Source organism: Phallusia mammillata, chromosome 2 (genome assembly GCF_965637545.1).
Source record: "Phallusia mammillata chromosome 2, kaPhaMamm4.hap1.1, whole genome shotgun sequence".
NCBI lineage: Eukaryota > Metazoa > Chordata > Ascidiacea > Phlebobranchia > Ascidiidae > Phallusia > Phallusia mammillata.
Window position 1 is genome coordinate 4,009,303 of NC_137253.1, and position 17,485 is coordinate 4,026,787.

Genomic DNA, 17,485 nt, shown 5'->3' on the forward strand with positions numbered 1-17,485 from the left:
AGAGAAATTGATTCAGTTAAGTTTTCGTCCAGCTATAGGAGGCGTAACGCTGATGTAGGCAACCCCTGACACACTTGTACGGGATAGTGCTGACTGGACCACATCCCGTGCCGGTTTATGTTTGACGGCACTTACCTAGACTGAAAACTTATTTTAAAAACCTCCACATGTTTTCAAAAGAAATAAAGTTTAAAAGAGGCTTAACATATAGTCATGAGACAATTTAAATTGTTTCTTACCAAGGCAAGTCTTTCCATCTTTCATCAGCAAATGTTCTCCAGGGCAAATACAGTAAGCATCACCTGTCGTGTCGACACCACACATGTGAGAGCATCCCAGTTCGTCCTGTTAAACAGTTTAAAAAAGTTATAACCAATGCAATTACGAGCAATGCGCAAAAACTGCACATGTTTGGTTTAGTTGAACACCGAGCAACTCACGTTAATGATCGGTGCTCGGCCGAGCACGCTCGGTCCATTGTGACGTCACAAACATTCTCAGTTTCATGCTATATTTAAGGTTTTCGCAGGTCCCTTACGTCACTGGCGTATGTTAAGCTGTACAGGGCCAATAAGTAGGAGTTTTTCCATTGTAAAAGGCCAGTCAAACGCGGATACGCTCTCGAACAATATAGTTGGGTGTTTAAGCGGGACTTAAATTGCAACTTCATTGCTCGGGTCAGTTTGTGCAACTGCTCGGCTCGGCTTAGCCCATCCCTAGTAATTACACATAAAGTGGCAATACAAAAGTTTTACCTTGTTACAAGCAAGTTGTTGATCATTAACAAGTTCAGCTGCAAGGACAAAGGGTCCTATAGAGATTTTCTTTGTTGCATCATTAGTTTCGTCTATGATTGATCTTTTTATTGGACCGATCAGAGGAGGTTGCATTGGTTCGTCAGGTGGGCAGTCCTGAGAAAAGATTTATGAGAAGCTGGAAAAATTTACTCGTAATAAACGCGTTGCTGGTTGCAGATAATGAAGGGCATTTAACAATGGCATGTAAATATAAGTTTGTTCCATGTGCTACCACTTGTCCTGTATTATTTTACGCATAGTTTAGAAATACATCACACCATTTTGCAGTCGTTGTTTTCCGTTTTTTCGCAGATAATTATTTTGCATGTAACCCATATCTCCTGGTATTTCATCTTGAACACCAGACCAGCTGAATCCCAGGAACGAAAAGTTAAACTGGCGAGAGTCGGTTACATTGTAGATGACATTCCCACCCGCATTAAGAGGATGAGGCGCTGCACAACTGGAAAAAGTAACATTTTAATGTGGAACTTTCGTCAACCTGAATTACAAGCGCTTACCCGTCGACGGTAACAGGATAAACACTCTCATAATTGTTTTCAATGGGCGTCAGAACACAATCAACTCCCTATAAATGTAAAGTAGTAACAAAGAGTGAGTATTTAAATGTTTTTTTAAGCCATACCTGCAAATGCAAGTTGGTGTCAGTTTTCACATCAATGTAAACACCAATGTAAACAGGGGATCCAATTGTTATTGTTTGTTCAGTTTCAATTCTATTAAAACGGTCCGATGTGTAACGAGCCATTTCCATAGTGAATGATGATGATGTTGTGCCCAAATCCACTAAAAGGTGGCTGCAGAAGAGGATTTGTACATTAGCACATTTTACTGCACTTCAGAGAGCAAGACAAGAGGTGTTTACCGAAGCAGAAACCAATGGCCTTTGACAATATTATTCCATTATGAGTATGCACTTATTATTGGCTGGGATCTACCCCGAAGTGTTGGTGCTAAAATACTATCAATGGACAGTCATTTACAAATCACAATGGATTACACGAGTCTGTCAGATCGACCTCAATCGCCACCTATGAGTTACTTGCAATGGTAATTGAGATTCTAAATCAATTTTGCGCATTATTAGCATAGATTTAGAATTGCTATGAACAAAGAGGTGTGTAGATTTCGAACCTGATCATTGCCAACAGTGGTTGATTCATAGTAGCTATTCCAGAACGGTTGTAAGCGCATTGAAACACCACGACTGCCAAATCGCCGTTACGAGTTATTATGTGTGGCGACGAGCCAGCAGTGGCACCAAGCGAGACCTTGTATGTAACCACAATTTCTGTTTCACTTTCCTGCAAAGAAACAACACAATGCATAGATGTGAGACAGATATCTTGACGGCGGACTCAGTAGAATCAATAATAAAACAGCATCTTACAAGCAACACAAGGTAACAGCATTTAAATAAAGTTACCAAGACACTTTTACCAATCAGCAGTACATTGGTTCTTACGTTTAAATTTGCGGAATACGCTTCAATTCCAGTCGGGAAAAGCATGTTATATTGGTCAGTGCCGTTGTCCTTTACTGCAACACAACCGATCAGTGGCAACGAGTCGTCACCGATCAATTCAAGCAGATCGCCAGCTCCGGGGAGCAAAGATCGGACGTAACTTCCTGGAAGGCTGCGGAAGCAACATCAGATTAAAGACAAATCACAGAAAATGTAATAAAATTATAATCATAAAAGAAAAAATAATACTGACGTTATATTAAACTTTCAGCAAACTAACACAGTACTTTTTCAGATTATGTACAGCAGCAAAAAAACAATTGTTAGTTAAGAACATCATTTAGTAATATTTGAGCAAAGCCAACCTCGCAGAAACTCCGGCTGATGTGCAGTTGGTTGTAATCGCTGTAAAACAGAAGAAAAAACATTGCATTTGGTTGGATAAGTGGTTTTAAATTAAAACCAAACTTTTAATCCCATGTGTGCCTCTAAAATGATCTATTGTTGCTTTGCAATCTCTTGGTTGTGGGATCGAATCCCATCTATGCTTTTTAGCTGATTCATACCCTAAAATCGAAATCTAACCTGGAACATCTTGAACTTGGCCTGTACAGTTGGCTTCATCATCGTCAAAGTCAAAACAGTCATGATATCCGTCGCAGACATACTTTTCCGGAAGACAGTAACCGGATCGGCACTGATACTCGCCAGGCGGACAGCCTACTGTAATTAAAATTGAATATAAACTAGAACGGTGGCTTACCAATTTTGCTATTGCACGTACACTATGCCATTTTTTTTTTTTTAACATTTAACATATTCCCTACACTTGTTTTATTATAGACCTTTGTTTGCTTCCGCAAGTTCCCCCATTGGTATTTAGCCTGCAAGGACTAATTAACTAATTAGTGACGTCACAACAGGTATAAACCCACCGCTCACTGGCACTTAGCCGGAGAAAGAACCTGGCAAAATTCCTCACGCACAAACAAAGAGGGCGTTCTCGAGCTTCTCTTCCGGCGCTGCTTGCGACAAAGGCTTTGTTACAGTTTTCGTGACGTCACAGGTCGAATTTGACTTCGACGATGACGTCACCTACGTCAGTTTCCAGAACGTCTACACCCTGGAATCAGGTAGTCAACCAAGGCCTTTCGCGCCGGGCTTCGCCGGTTTTAATCAGGAGACCGAGGTCTTGGCCAAATTGCCTGGTAAAAATCGCGGCATTTCATGTACCAAATGCTGGCGAAGATCCAGTTTCCCATCCGGGATCTGGAAGGAAAAATGAAACTACTTAGTGCCGTCGACATCATCCGACTCTACGATCAAGAGTGGACGAAAGTCATCGTGAAGAAGATTCCTCCGCGGCACCCCGTGGAGGATATCCGCAAGTACTTCTCGGGCAGACATGAGGCCGTGAAGAAGGCCGAGAAATTGAAAGACAGGTGGGGCCTTCAAGATGGGCAAAGGTTGTTCGAGATTTATACGGCAGACCTTAAATGAAAGCCGTTTGGGTCAAAAATTCGCACTGCAGGCTTGGCCTTTTATGAGTTCGACAACAAACCTCAATGTTTTATATGCCGATAATTTGGGAATATGAAGGACTCGTGTGAGCTTTTTCGCTCACAGGACGAGAACTTTCTGACACTGAAGAAAGTGCCGGTAAACGAAGCACCTTCTATGAACCAGACAGAGGGCGGCACTTTGGCTGCACCAACCTCAGCTACCCCGCATTCCCGAGAGCGGCACACCGGGTGAGCTCGATTCATCTCCCTGGGATCTACAAATCGTCACCTCGGGTGCACCAGCCTCAATTCCCGCAGATCTAGAGAGTGGCACCACAGGTGCGCTCGATCCACCTTCGCGGGAACCAGACAGCGGCACCCCGGCTCCGCTCGCCATATCCTCGCGGAAGCTGGAGAGCGGTACTTCGAGTCTTCCCACAACGGACCTTCATTATCCAGAGGGCGGCACTTCGGGTGCACTCGCCAAAGGCTAAAGGGAGAAAGAAAACAAATCGGGACCACCGTCAAAGTACCTTCCGATCTACAGCGACCCAGAGTTCATCAACGATCTGAGGTTAGCTACCAAATCAATTGACATTAGCGCAAGTAGCTCAGAGGAAGAGGTAGAAGCTTTCCTTAAGATGCGACACTCTTCCGAGTCGTCCAGCGATGGCAACCCTAAGCGCTACAAACTGGCTTTAAAACATGTGCACTAGGACTTTGTAAATATGCATTTTTACAATAACCTTTGAATACATGCGCCTTAAACGCTCACCCTTTTCGGGCTACTTCGTAGTTGTCCAGCATCAAGCCTCTGATTGGCCATATCGCTTTAGATATACATTGTATTTACTGCATTGAAGCGGTCGAAGCTTTGTTGAGCAGCGGCGCCATGTCCGAGTTATGTCAGAACGTGAAAAGAGATAGAGCAACGAGAAATCGGCGTTTATAAAGAGGCAATGGCGAATAAAAGAAAAAGGCAAATAGCACTCTTCGATGCGCATAAGCGAACACGATAGTGCGGTCGCTACAGCATCGTTTTTTTCCGCATGTTTATTAGCCCTTGTGTGCTTTTTATTCCACGCCTCTGATTGGCCGCATCAAATTTTATTTAAAACCATCAAAAATTTCATTTCAAAAGTACATGAACAGATTTTACCGAAGAAAAAGAAAACATACCTGAGTGAAATCAGAAAAAGGGGACCTGGAAATATCCACTTTATAAGTGGTCAAATAATTTGGGCCTGACCCAAAATCATTTTCTGCGTAATGTTTTCAACTAAACTTATTTTGTTGATGTTTTTCATTGACGCTGATTTTTAGCTATGTGTAACCTGAACAAAGCACCTAATATTTTGTAGACAATCTTGTGTTTTTTAGATACGGTAATAAGTTAATTAATGGTGATTCAAATTGGCGTCATTGAAAGCTTGTTTAAGCTTTAATTTCATGCACTAAACAGTTCGATCAACCTAAAAGCATAAAAAGCATGGCTAGTCAGAAGATTATATCTATTGTTTCTATTTGTTCGCAGACCAAAATGTATTGCAGCTATTTTTTCAGATACTACAACCTGTTAAAAAGCAAAAAAAATAGGGCCAGCTGGGATGAAACGCTTCTGGCGACCTAAAAATTGCACCAACAATCTATAAAGGGTAAAACGCACAAAACAAACATGTATAATCAATTGTCTCTTCAGTATATCTGTCCATTGATTCTCTGTACTTTATGATTTAGACCTTCGCCTGTAAGGACTCTTTTAGGTTTTCAGCTTGTATTTCAAGCATGTTTATGAGTCGTTTTGAATGATTACTGTAAAACCAAAGCGCAGTTTACTGCGTAAAATTTCGCACTAAATGTCTTTCTATTGACAACAACAGGAAGCAATAGGAAAAACCCGGCACGGTATTATGCTGAGAAGTGACGAGCTGTTGGTGGTAACAATTTATCGCTGTTGCGTCACAGTAGTATTACTACATCACAAATAATACTACTGTGACGCATCAAATAATACTACATGAATTTTCCATGTTTGCAAGGCATTAAAGTAAAAAAATCACAGTAGTAACGGTTTGCCAAAAACTTATAGATGACGTAAAGAGCGCAGTTTTTTGCATTAAAAGTGAAACTGGAGTAGGATTAGTGACTAAATTTAACATAAAGGACTGTCTTTTTAGGTTCATTTTATTGTTATTATTATAAAACTTGAGACTATAAAACTCTAGTTGTTTTGCAAAATCCTGATTTCGGAATGTTATTTTACGTGAAATAAGAAGGTGACACGGATCCTCTGTAACTAATTTAGATAATTTTGTTTCATAACCTACAGTAAAAAGTGGAATATTAGGCGGGAAAGCGGAATATAATTTTTTACCTGATAAACATTCGTCCCAACCGACAGCGAAGCAGTTTCCGCCACAAGCGCTTTCAATGTTGCCACAATACCCATCACACAAGACTTGATGCAAGGTGCAGTTGTCTGCATCTGTGAGATCAATAAACAAAGGTTATTCATAAGTCAACCATAACGCTTGTTACACACACGTCTTAGCACGCTTAAAGTAAGTTTCCTTACGACTTTTTGTGCAATCAACCATAGTGCATGCAGCTAGAACGATATTATATTTAAAACCCACCTGTTATAAAATCACTTTCACTACATTGATCTTCATCTTCCCCATCATGACAATCCCATATTCTGTCGCAACGGGAAGATAAAGGGATACAGGCTCCGTTATCGCAAAGAAATTCATCAGCACCGCATTGACCTAAATTTCAGCTTCGTTTAAGCCAGTGGTTTTCAACCCTTTTCATCCCTCGACCCATTTTAGCAACCAAATGTAACTTGCGACCCCTTCTTAAAAATTTCTACGTTTTTTTACAATCCCCAGAAAAATTTCCCACTTTGGCCAAAGACTAATCTTGCTTGTTTTTAGACGATGCTGTTTGGAATTGTTCGATATTTTTGTGAGATTTGTTGGGTTGATAAAAGCACTTTGGTAACCATTATCAACATTGCTTTGACAACTAAGGCATTATTCCATTTGCAGTAAAAAAGTCCTTTCATTTGGTGATAACATAAAACCATGACCAGAATATACCAACACATCAACATACGCCACCTAGCGTATCACCATAGAAATCTTACCATCACAGACAGGTTGTTCGTCGCCAGCTGGGCAAATGTTTGTCTGGCATTTATTAGTGTTTCGCGCACATTGCATTGAGGGATATAACATTGAAAATCGTGATACCTGCACCCCTCGGAATCTGAAAGCAAAGAGATTAGATAAGGTTTGAGCAATTAGAGTGAAAAAAGCAACAGTCCCACAATAAACACATTTATTAGATTTAGTAATAAATAAACTACACAGAAACAATAACACACAATTGTCGGGATAATATTCCCATTCCGGAAATAACTTCGTCGTTCTGATATGTAGTCGAAAGTTAACACATATTTTTACACACGGCGATGTTATTTGGCTTTAAAGGGGCTTTGGGGCGGGAACTTGGCCGAATGGCCTGGCGCGCCTGACCCATATACAAAACCTGATCGGGTTTCGTCCCCGGGAGTGTCCTGGGTTCGAATCCCGTGAACGACAAAGAGCAATTTTCAATTCTCGGACTGCCGCCTGATTGTCGAAAAATACAATAAAAAAAATAAAAAAAGGGCTTTACAGTTTTTAAAATATTTTTACAAACGCCACCCTACAGTTTACAGTATCCGAGAATAATTTGTCAATTACTTGTGCAATCGGATTCGTCGTCGCCACCTCCACAATCCACTCGTCGGTCACATTTCCTAAAGAGAGGGATACAGGCCCCAGATTGACACTCGTGTTCGTCAGCTCTACAGTTTCCTGCAAAAAGCAACGGAGTCAAGTTACTGCAAGGTGTAATGCTGCAAGAATACTGTTGTGTGAAATCCTGTACCACAATCTTTAATTCATGAAAATAGAGAAAAATATAACTAGAAGTGTGATTTAAACATAGCCATTGTATAGACACTGTGGTCTAGTTGTAAAAGAATGCTTTTTTGAAAAAAGGAACATAGTTGAATTAATGCGACCAGAATCACCTGGTGACAATTCTGTTTGGTGCAGTCTTTTACCACAACATATTATTCCCATCGATATGAAATTGTGTAGTGTTTAACTAAGCTGCAGACAGTGAATTATGGTTTTACCTGTCAGCTCCATGATTGCACCTAGCGATAAGACGTTGGTCTTATAGTGCATACAGGCTATGGAACTTGTTTTTGGAGGCTGAAAAGCCATGTCTGCTAGATGTCACGAAGAAAAGCGAAACCAACTCACACTAAAACTTACAAAAAATTCTCATGACATATAATAGACCTATCTGAGTAGGATAAAACAGATATATTATTACCATCACAATAATTCTCATCATCGCTACATGATGGAGTTCCGTCACATGTGAAGATATTTAAGATGCAACTCCTCCCGTCTTCACATAAAAATCTGTGGTTTGGACAGAATTGCCCGGTACCTGCCAAAAACAAATTGATCAACACGCGGCTTTATTGCTGTTGCCAAAATGGCGGAGTGGATAACACGGGCGCACAGTTCTCGCAAGATCGGAGGTTCAAATCCCAGTACAGTTTCTTAAATTTAACAGCCTCAAATTCGAACAGGCGTTTCGTCCACCAGGTTGCATATTTATGAAATTTGTCGTTCAACTGGTGTAATGCTAAACAAAATACTAGTTGTTGTTTTCAAGAACTTGTATTTGCTAACGTTTCGCAATTCATCATTCATTGCTCTGATGAAGCCCTACCTCTCTGGTGGGCGAAACGTTATCAAATACAAGTTCTTGAAAACAACAACTAGTATTTTGTTTAGCATTACAGCAGTTGAACGACAAATTTGTTAAATTAAGCTACAAATTCATCAAACCTGTCATTCGGACAATCGGTATTGTGACGTACAACCGATCAACAATTAGCACATTCTACAGTTTGGTGTTTAAAAGTAAAAGTGTTAACTGTCTTACCAAGATTAATGTAGAAGGAGATAAAAAAGATGACCAAAAACTTCCAAGAGAATAATCCCATAGTTGTCGGTTTTTAACAACACGACCTGTGAAAGTAAGGTAAACAACGTACACAAACTCCTTATTTTAATTTTTAAACAAATAAACCATGCTTATACAGAGTAACCCAATTTAAAAACAAAATTTAGGAACAGCGTTCCACTAAGGGTCTAAATGCAGAGCTGACAAGCATACGTTACATCACAGACCAGTTATAAAATTCCTGGATACTCTTGCGTATGCCTTATACGCAGTCAATATTTAAGGTTTTTATTTCTGTAGCTTTGCTAAATTTAAGGTTAAAAATTCGTGTAGTTATTAACAAACACTGAATCGTTTCGAAAAAGTTATTCTACATTCACCATAACGTATGCATGAATTCAAATTACTTACGTGGTGGTTTTCGGTTACAATATACTTTAATTTTTTTTATAGTAAACACTTAAACACACACAGGTATTAGCTCTAGCATCTACAATAAACCGCACATCTTACTGTTGAGGTACAAACTAATACCTGACTACGATAACAATCCCTATAATCGTAGGACATAGGACGGAGAAACAGGAAATCATTCGAGGACGGTAAAACAATTGTTGAGTCAAAATTCTAAAAAAAAACACGTCTGTTCTATGCTGTGGTGTAAGAAACAACTCGATTCTATTCGGTATCTGCATTAATCTCGTGTTTTAGCTGGACATATACACGGTTCACACTCTGTTATGTCATTGTAAAGTGCTTCACAAACCAATGCACAAATCCGTTTCTTAAATCTACATGCAATCGTAAGGTTAGTGGTTCTTGGCCCAACTCGGCTTCTTAAATGGCCTAGTAGTTAATACAGAGATCGCCAAAATGTGTGTACTTCTTTATGAAAAGTTGTTTTTCATAACTTTAAGCACACAAGTGCTAAAACTGATGCAACGACAAACTTTCAAACAAATCTTGAACCAGGAGCATGCAAATAAATGCAGAAATTTACATCGACAAGTTATTGCAACAAATGCCGTTTATACAGCTCCATAGGGCCGCGAAAAGGTGCATTAAGTTGAAAGTGGTTGCAAGTTGGGAAAGGCATGGTGTAGTTAATATTCCTACCTTACTTCATTTACATTCGTCTTTTGACTATTGTGCGCATGTATTAATGCAAAAGTTTTTGAGCTCATTTTCCCAACAGCGTCTCGCTTACCTCAGACATTCTTTACACCGGGTGTGTGTAACCAGCGGCCCACTTGCCAAATGCGGCTCATAGAATAAAGGCTGTGCGGTCTGCGGAGACGCACGGTTTTTAAACGAATCCCGGACCTTTACACTATTTTAAAGCAAGCCTACCGACAAAATTTCTAATTCGTGTTTTATTTCGAGCAGATCAATACAGCTGCCTATAAATGCGGATCGAATCGCTTGCGATGCTCGCCCACAAAATTGAAACAAACAAGCAAATGTTACGAAATAAAAAAAATCGAATAAAACCCGGGATTTCCGGGGATTAAAGTTGTTTTTGTCCCGGGCTAAGCCAACGTGGCAAATTTGAGAAACCCTTCCTTGCATCATTAACTACTTTCAACAAAAAAATCAAGTAATAATTACTGTTCTTGTATTTACAGATGCACTGAAAGGAACATGAAGTGGGAACTATAAAACTTAAGAACTAACACTAAGAACATGAATGTGCATAACGGATGGCATTTACACGTTTTCTGATTGCACAAATGTCAGAATACAATGTTCAATGTATTTGTAATTTGTTGCATTAGGAAAGCAATTGTATGCGCACAATTAACACTTGTAGTCTTGTCTGTGACGTAAGAAATTGGCTTTGGATCGATCCTAGGCGTTGTAATCCTATGAAACAAGGTGATACTAATTCTACATATCGTGGCAGAAAAACTTTCGTGGATTTAATTTTGAATGTTACAAAGTCAATACGATTTGGCAAACCAAAACATGTGGTCGTGGGCCGAATGAAATGACCTCGAATGCCGGATCCGGCCCGCGGTCCGTAGTTAGGTGACCCTTGCATTATAGTGTTAAATATTTTACAAAACATGTGTTGAATCGTGTTATATTTGTAGTGTGTTTAGTTTGCCTTCAGATGCAACTTTTTAGTCCAATGGTTCTTAACCTTTAAAAGCTTGTGATACCTTGAAGTGACCTCCATTTTAATTCCGATATCAGCATAACATTTTCTCAATACAATAAATTCCTCAAATTAAAACAAAGACGGGTATGCAGTAGAACTTTTATAACGTTGTTTTGTATCGCATTAAAGAGTTTGAATTAGCCTAAGACTAATTCTAAATTGTTTCGCTTTTAAAGTGTAGCTTACTTTATAGTGTTGTACATTAAGCCATGATATAAAAAATAGCCACAAGTTGTACTACATAGAAGAATAATGACGCTATCACAGTTTTTGTTGGTAAATATGCTCAAATATAATGTAAAAAAAAAAACAACAACCCATGCTATCTGTATGTTGGATAATACCGCAAAAATGTTACAGGTTTGTTAAATCTTGGAGGGACGAGGCAAAATACGCGTGGTGGCGTACACGAGCTACAAAAGTAACATGTTTTTAAATTTAGTCTTTAATTTTGTAATAATAGGAAACATCATGTGCACAAACAAAGTTTAATTCTTTGTTTTACACCAAACTGTAAACAGTGGCTCATTAATATCTGAGTTGTTTAAATTTAAATGCAAAAACAAACATTGTCATATCCTATGCACAAAACCAACGATTTGTTTTAAATATTTCTGCTTAAGAGTGAGTAATGTTTACATTTCTGGTGACTACGAAGTGAAAAGCATTTGTTTCCCTTTTGCATAAACAGTCGCAGTCTGCTAAAACATTTCATTACTTCTATATAAGCTATTGCTGCCAGGCATGATATCAAGTTTGTAGAGCTCTTCTGGCAAATGTAATTTTATTCCGACGTTTCGACGTCCTATACAGGTCGTCTTCATCAGGGATTTCATTACTTCGTTGAGTTTTATATGAAGAGAAAACTTTTCATCAAACTGTTTCTGTTTCTTTGTTTCGCTCGTGGTCATGACGAAAGGTCAGATGGACTTGCTTTATAACCTGCTATCTGACACTGAATTGAAATTCAATTTAGTTTTAGTTTTATTAATCATATTGTAAAAAACTAACCAGTACAGTTAGAATAGTTCTACATCAATCATATTGTGAAATACTAACCAGTATAGTTTAAACATTTAAACAGATTAAACAAAATTTCAAACACGGTATTGTTTTGTTTATCAGGGGAATTGTTGAATCTTCAAAAAGGTCTGGTAAGTAAAGAAACCTTGTTTTGTTTTCGTGTGTTATATGATTTATAGAACGTAGTAAAATTGTGTAATAGTCTTAGATTTCGCGTTTTGTACGTGTAACTTGCTCAATATCCCAAGAACAACATGCTTTTTAATCCATCATGCGCAACTAAAGGTCGAAATATTTTTCATTGCGACGTTTGCAAATCGCTAAATCCCATTCACGCATACCATAAAGCGCATTCTCGCCGTATAAATCGAACTTACTATAGGTGCAAGAACCAAAACACTGCAGGGTTCAATGTGAGTTAACAGTAAAAAAATGTAAATAATACAAAAATGTAAATAATACATATATTCAATGTATACTTTGTATGACAAATCAGCAAAATGTTATAGAAGATCCGACTTGGGGCGAAGCTGTTGGTTACAACGGTGACCATTCCAAGGTGCTGTGACGTCATGGGTTAATGACGTAAGTTACAATTTGTTGACGAGTTTTCGTTTGTGTTCTACTAACAGGGAGGATTTTCTCAGCTCAGCGAAGAAAAATAAAGTCTTTCAAAAATGTGACACCATAAAGAATTCAAAGACGTTTGGAGAGAATCTTCTCAGGAATACAAGCCAATGTAAAGTCAACGCTTTTGAAAATCTGAGACGTGAAAGAGCATTTAATGATCAATACGTTCGATATGCAATCTCATTACGAATCGTCAATAAACGTTGTGGCTTAAAATTCGTTGCTAAAGATATATTTCTGAGATCAAAAACGTGCTATATTATAATGCATTGCCACAAGTTTTTGTGGTGGTTACTGTCACAGAAGTGATATCTTTGTCAGTTAGGAAGTTGGCCCATCTGTCGATTTATAACGTCACAGAACGTTAAAGACGTCGCCACGGCGTTTTGTTGTAAAATCTGATGAAAGTTCATGTCAATAAACTAAGATTGGTTTGTGATACGAGCGCATACATAAACCACGTGTTACCAGAAAGCAAATCAAAACCGGAACCTGAAGTATCTTAATAAGATAACATAACAGACTTGAAAACGTTAATAAGATAACAAACTTGAAACGTAACACTTCTGATGTAGTTTTATCAACTAAAATCTGCTCCAATTTAAGCGAAAGCTGTAAAATGCAAATAGACCAAAACAAACCAACAAACAAATAGTTTTGAATTTTATTTCATTGTAGCCACATACAAGTTGAAAAATGCGTCACTTGTAATAACGTGACTTTTTTGTGACCTTGATATTCTTACTATCCACCTGGAGGACTAAAAAAAACATAAATCGATTAATATGCTACGTCATGATAGTATGACGTCATGTTACATTTTTCCTAGTGAAATCCGGGAGTTGAAGTCATATTGTGCGCCTTCGGTGCTGCGCATGGACTTGCTACACAATCTGTAAATTACAAGCAAGTATGTAAACTGTCCACCACACACTATGTAGTTTTCAAGGTTCAGATATGGTTTAACGTACGCCAATCTGGAACACCGAAACACATTGGCTGTTTGAATAACCAACTTGACAGCAAAATAAACTGTGGAAATGTTTAAATTTCGTATCGATTTGTTATTACAATAGTTCAACTTTAGTTTATTTAAAAAACAAATATTACAAGTCATTTAGTTGTTTTTTAACGATTAAGCAACTATGCAAGCTAATTGGATATGTGCTAAATTTTTAAGATAGTAATGTTATTTCTTGTAGCATGTTTTTGCTCTGTAATAAAAAATGACCAAAATAGATGTAAAAGTCGACGTGATTTAGGTTTCAAAAATTTCGTTAATTGTTTGTCATATCATCAACCTTCGCTTTGTAGTCAATTTAACCCATAAAACCAATATGGGGAGAGTGCGTTGCCAACTATAAAGATGGGCTTCTGCATAATTGTAACTCACTGGTACTTCAGAGTTAAAAATTACGCCCCACTCTAGGTATAACACATTTTTAATGTAATTTTGTACCAAAGCGCTATAATTGAGGCCACATAAATACTGATTAAATGGATTCACATGAACATAAGTTTGAACCGGTTGGAGCCTTTTCCAACAGGTACACATAAAAGTAACAAAACAAACGTTAACGTAGACCATGTTGTGGTTCTCTATCGCTTGCTAAGTTATATATTTCCTCATCGTTAAAGGGCATGCAATCACTGCCATGGAAGTTCGCCCACTAAACAATTATTAACAGTGTTATTACTAACGACTGTAAAAACGTTTGTTTTGCTGAGATAACAACCATTCTTTATTGCATAACGTAGTGTGGTTTATTTCATGCGCCTAAGCTGTTTAACAACTGTAGTGAAAGTGTTTGATGTTTTATTTGGTCAATCACGTGTCACGTAACAAAAATTTAAAATCGCACTGTAGAAGTCGGAATTGGATGTAATTTTTTTTAATATAACGATGTGCGTAATCGATTGCTCAATCTTGCTTTATTAACCAGTTACTCTGAGCATAGATTGGCTCCCAATTTTTAACAATCTGTATACGAATTGGTTACAATTTAGGGTCGTAACATTGCAGTTTAAAGATTTGACCGGTCCGCGATAAAATTTTCGTTTCGAAAACGGTCCGCAGTGCAAAAAAGGTTGCCGACCCCTGCATCGTGGTAGATAAATGAATTATTTGAATTGTTAAAAATTTAACAGCTGCTCGTGTGAAATTGTCACTATTGTCAGCAAAATTTTTTTTTTAAAAGATTAATTACGACACACTTGCCCAGCAGTTAACCGTTTGCGTTTCAATTTATGTTTTGAGATGACAATATCGACATAACCTATCCACAGTGCAAAACAGACTCCCACACCGAAACTAAGCGAAACCCACTTCTGTAGATGACACACAGACACACAGACACACAGACACACAGACACACAGACACACAGACACACAGACACACAGACACACAGACACACAGACACACAGACACACAGACACACAGACACACAGACACACAGACACACAGACACACAGACACACAGACACACAGACACACAGACACACAGACACACAGACACACAGACACACAGACACACAGACACACAGACACACAGACACACAGACACACAGACACACAGACACACAGACACACAGACACACAGACACACAGACACACACACACACAGACACACACACACACAGACACACACACACACACACACACACACACACACACACACACACACACACACACACACACACACACAAAAAAAAAAAAAAAAAAGCTAAAACGATCAGGGCAAAACTACACGCGCAAACATACATAGCAAGTTGTGAGTTGTGTTGTAGCATATAAATGCTTTGCGCTGAAACCGAAAATATTGAGTACTGAAAGTTGACAATGATCGAGTCCAACCTGCAACAATAAAGATAAAATATGGCATTATCACAATTGTTTGTTCGGGATATTTACTGCCAAAACACAAGATGAAGCCGATTTGGGAGACAATTCGACCTCACACTATGATTGTGTTGACATCAACAAGCTTGTTTCTCGTCTACGCCGTGCCTTCTAACCTGTTGCTGGGAAGCGAACACAACTGTCACTCTGGCGGCGATGGGTCAAGAGTGCCTCGAGTATTCCCCCGGTGTTGTAAAACATTTCTGGTGGCTTGGACCTTGTTTAACCACTGTTCTATTCTTCGCAAACAACTATTGGGAGTACCTGCCGCATGTGGTAGGCAAGGTCAAGAGTTACAGAACTGCTTAAAACTTGGTAGAGGAATTATACCCGTCTTTTGGGTATTTGAAATATCTTGTCACTACTCCAAACACAAACGATACAAAAGAAGAGGAAAGACGAAACGCATTGCAGCAAGAAAAATCTGGTCTATTATATATTGTCAAGTTGTTGGAACCAAACGCGTCGTAAGGAGATACCTATGCAGAAATGGTGTAAGTATCGCATTAGCTACAGTTCATTTAGCACTTTTAGCAATTATTCTTGATAAGTCAAGCAAAAGTTTTCCCTACAGAGCTATGAACTTATACTTCACGTGTTTCTATTCATCATTTGGAATTGTCATTGTGGTTGTCATTATCCACCTGGTTGTTGTTATCGTTCAAATTTTTGTTCTGGTGATTGAGGTTCTTTTTTGTACATGTTGATTTGAAAAATGCGACTCAACTTTTCTTCAAAGCATGATGTTAGAATCAGGAGATAGCAAAATGCCTCAGGGATTTGCAGCAATTGTACAATACACCAGAGAAGAAAACGTCAATAGGAACAGAAATTTGCGTGCTCTTTTTCGTCGAAATGTTCAGAGTGCAGTTGATCCAAAGGATTACGTTTTTTTTGCTTTTTGCAAAGTGGTCGCTCACGCTACACCCGAAAACATACAAGTAGAAGACCAAAATCAAAATCCAGAGAACGAATTACAGGCTTCCGACTACTTAAGGGAATCAGACCCATTGCTTTCTTCCGCGTCCGACGATGAGTCTGAAAGCTGTTTTAATCGTGTGTTTTATTAAAAGACTTCAACTTTAAACTCACTGAATGCTAAAAGCGTAAAAGTTGATCGTAGTAAAAGTATGTAACCTTATACGTTAAAGTGTTCCTTAGATATTTGCAGGTAAATATATTCTGTCGCAGTGTAATGATCAACAATCATTTCAAACTCTTTTGCTTTTTTATTTATTTAATGTCATTGTTATTTAAAGGCACGTTACGTCTTGTCATTGTGTGTTATTATCTCCTCAAATTCTCTTTATTTGCTTTTGACTCCAAGCGATTATTAAACATTCAATGGTGACAACATATTAAGATTATGTCAATTATAGTTATAACGAACAATTTGACGTAGTCGGAAGGATAAAAAAAAAGCAAAATCATTGCAATAATAGTCCACAAACAAAGTGTAGCTCATGCACCTGCTTTCTACATGATGCCGCATTATGTATTTCCTCATTGTAAGTCGTATGTCATTAGCTAGTCAATGAAATTCGCCCACGTTAAAAGTAAACAGCAGTAAGGTTGCTGGTTCGTCATTTTCAAATAGACATAACACTTCATTACACGACGTATTTTTTGTGTGACGTAGAGTTAGATTTAAAGGCCAAATATTTGTGTACTACAGGGAAAACTGATTTTGATTGTAATCATTTCATCAATTATGCGAAAAAAATTATTTCGGCCTTTAGTGGGATTGTTTGCTGTGTAAACTATTAGATACTACAAAAAGTTTTACACTCGACGCCTATGACTTTAAAAAGAGGTCGACAAGTAAAGTCTGTATTTATATAGTTACGATCGTGTGGCCAACACTACTACGAAACGTCCCAAGTAAAGTGGACGCAAGGGTCGGAAAATGATAACTTTAGTTCCAAAGTTTACCGCATACTGCAAGGTCT

General features: G+C 38.4%; 1 protein-coding gene across 1 annotated transcript; it reads right to left on the reverse strand.

The window, feature by feature from the left end:
- Nucleotides 1-839: 839 nt before the first annotated feature.
- Nucleotides 840-3,094, reverse strand: LOC145212236 (uncharacterized). Its single transcript, XM_080080286.1, has 8 exons — nt 2,869-3,094; nt 2,649-2,688; nt 2,284-2,455; nt 1,953-2,122; nt 1,444-1,615; nt 1,319-1,386; nt 1,076-1,260; nt 840-911 (listed from the first exon to the last, which is right to left on the reverse strand). The coding sequence occupies exons 1-8, from the start codon at nt 3,092-3,094 to the stop codon at nt 898-900; spliced, it is 1,047 nt and encodes a 348-aa protein (XP_079936412.1). The 3' UTR covers nt 840-897.
- Between the last annotated feature and the right edge of the window lie 14,391 nt (nt 3,095-17,485).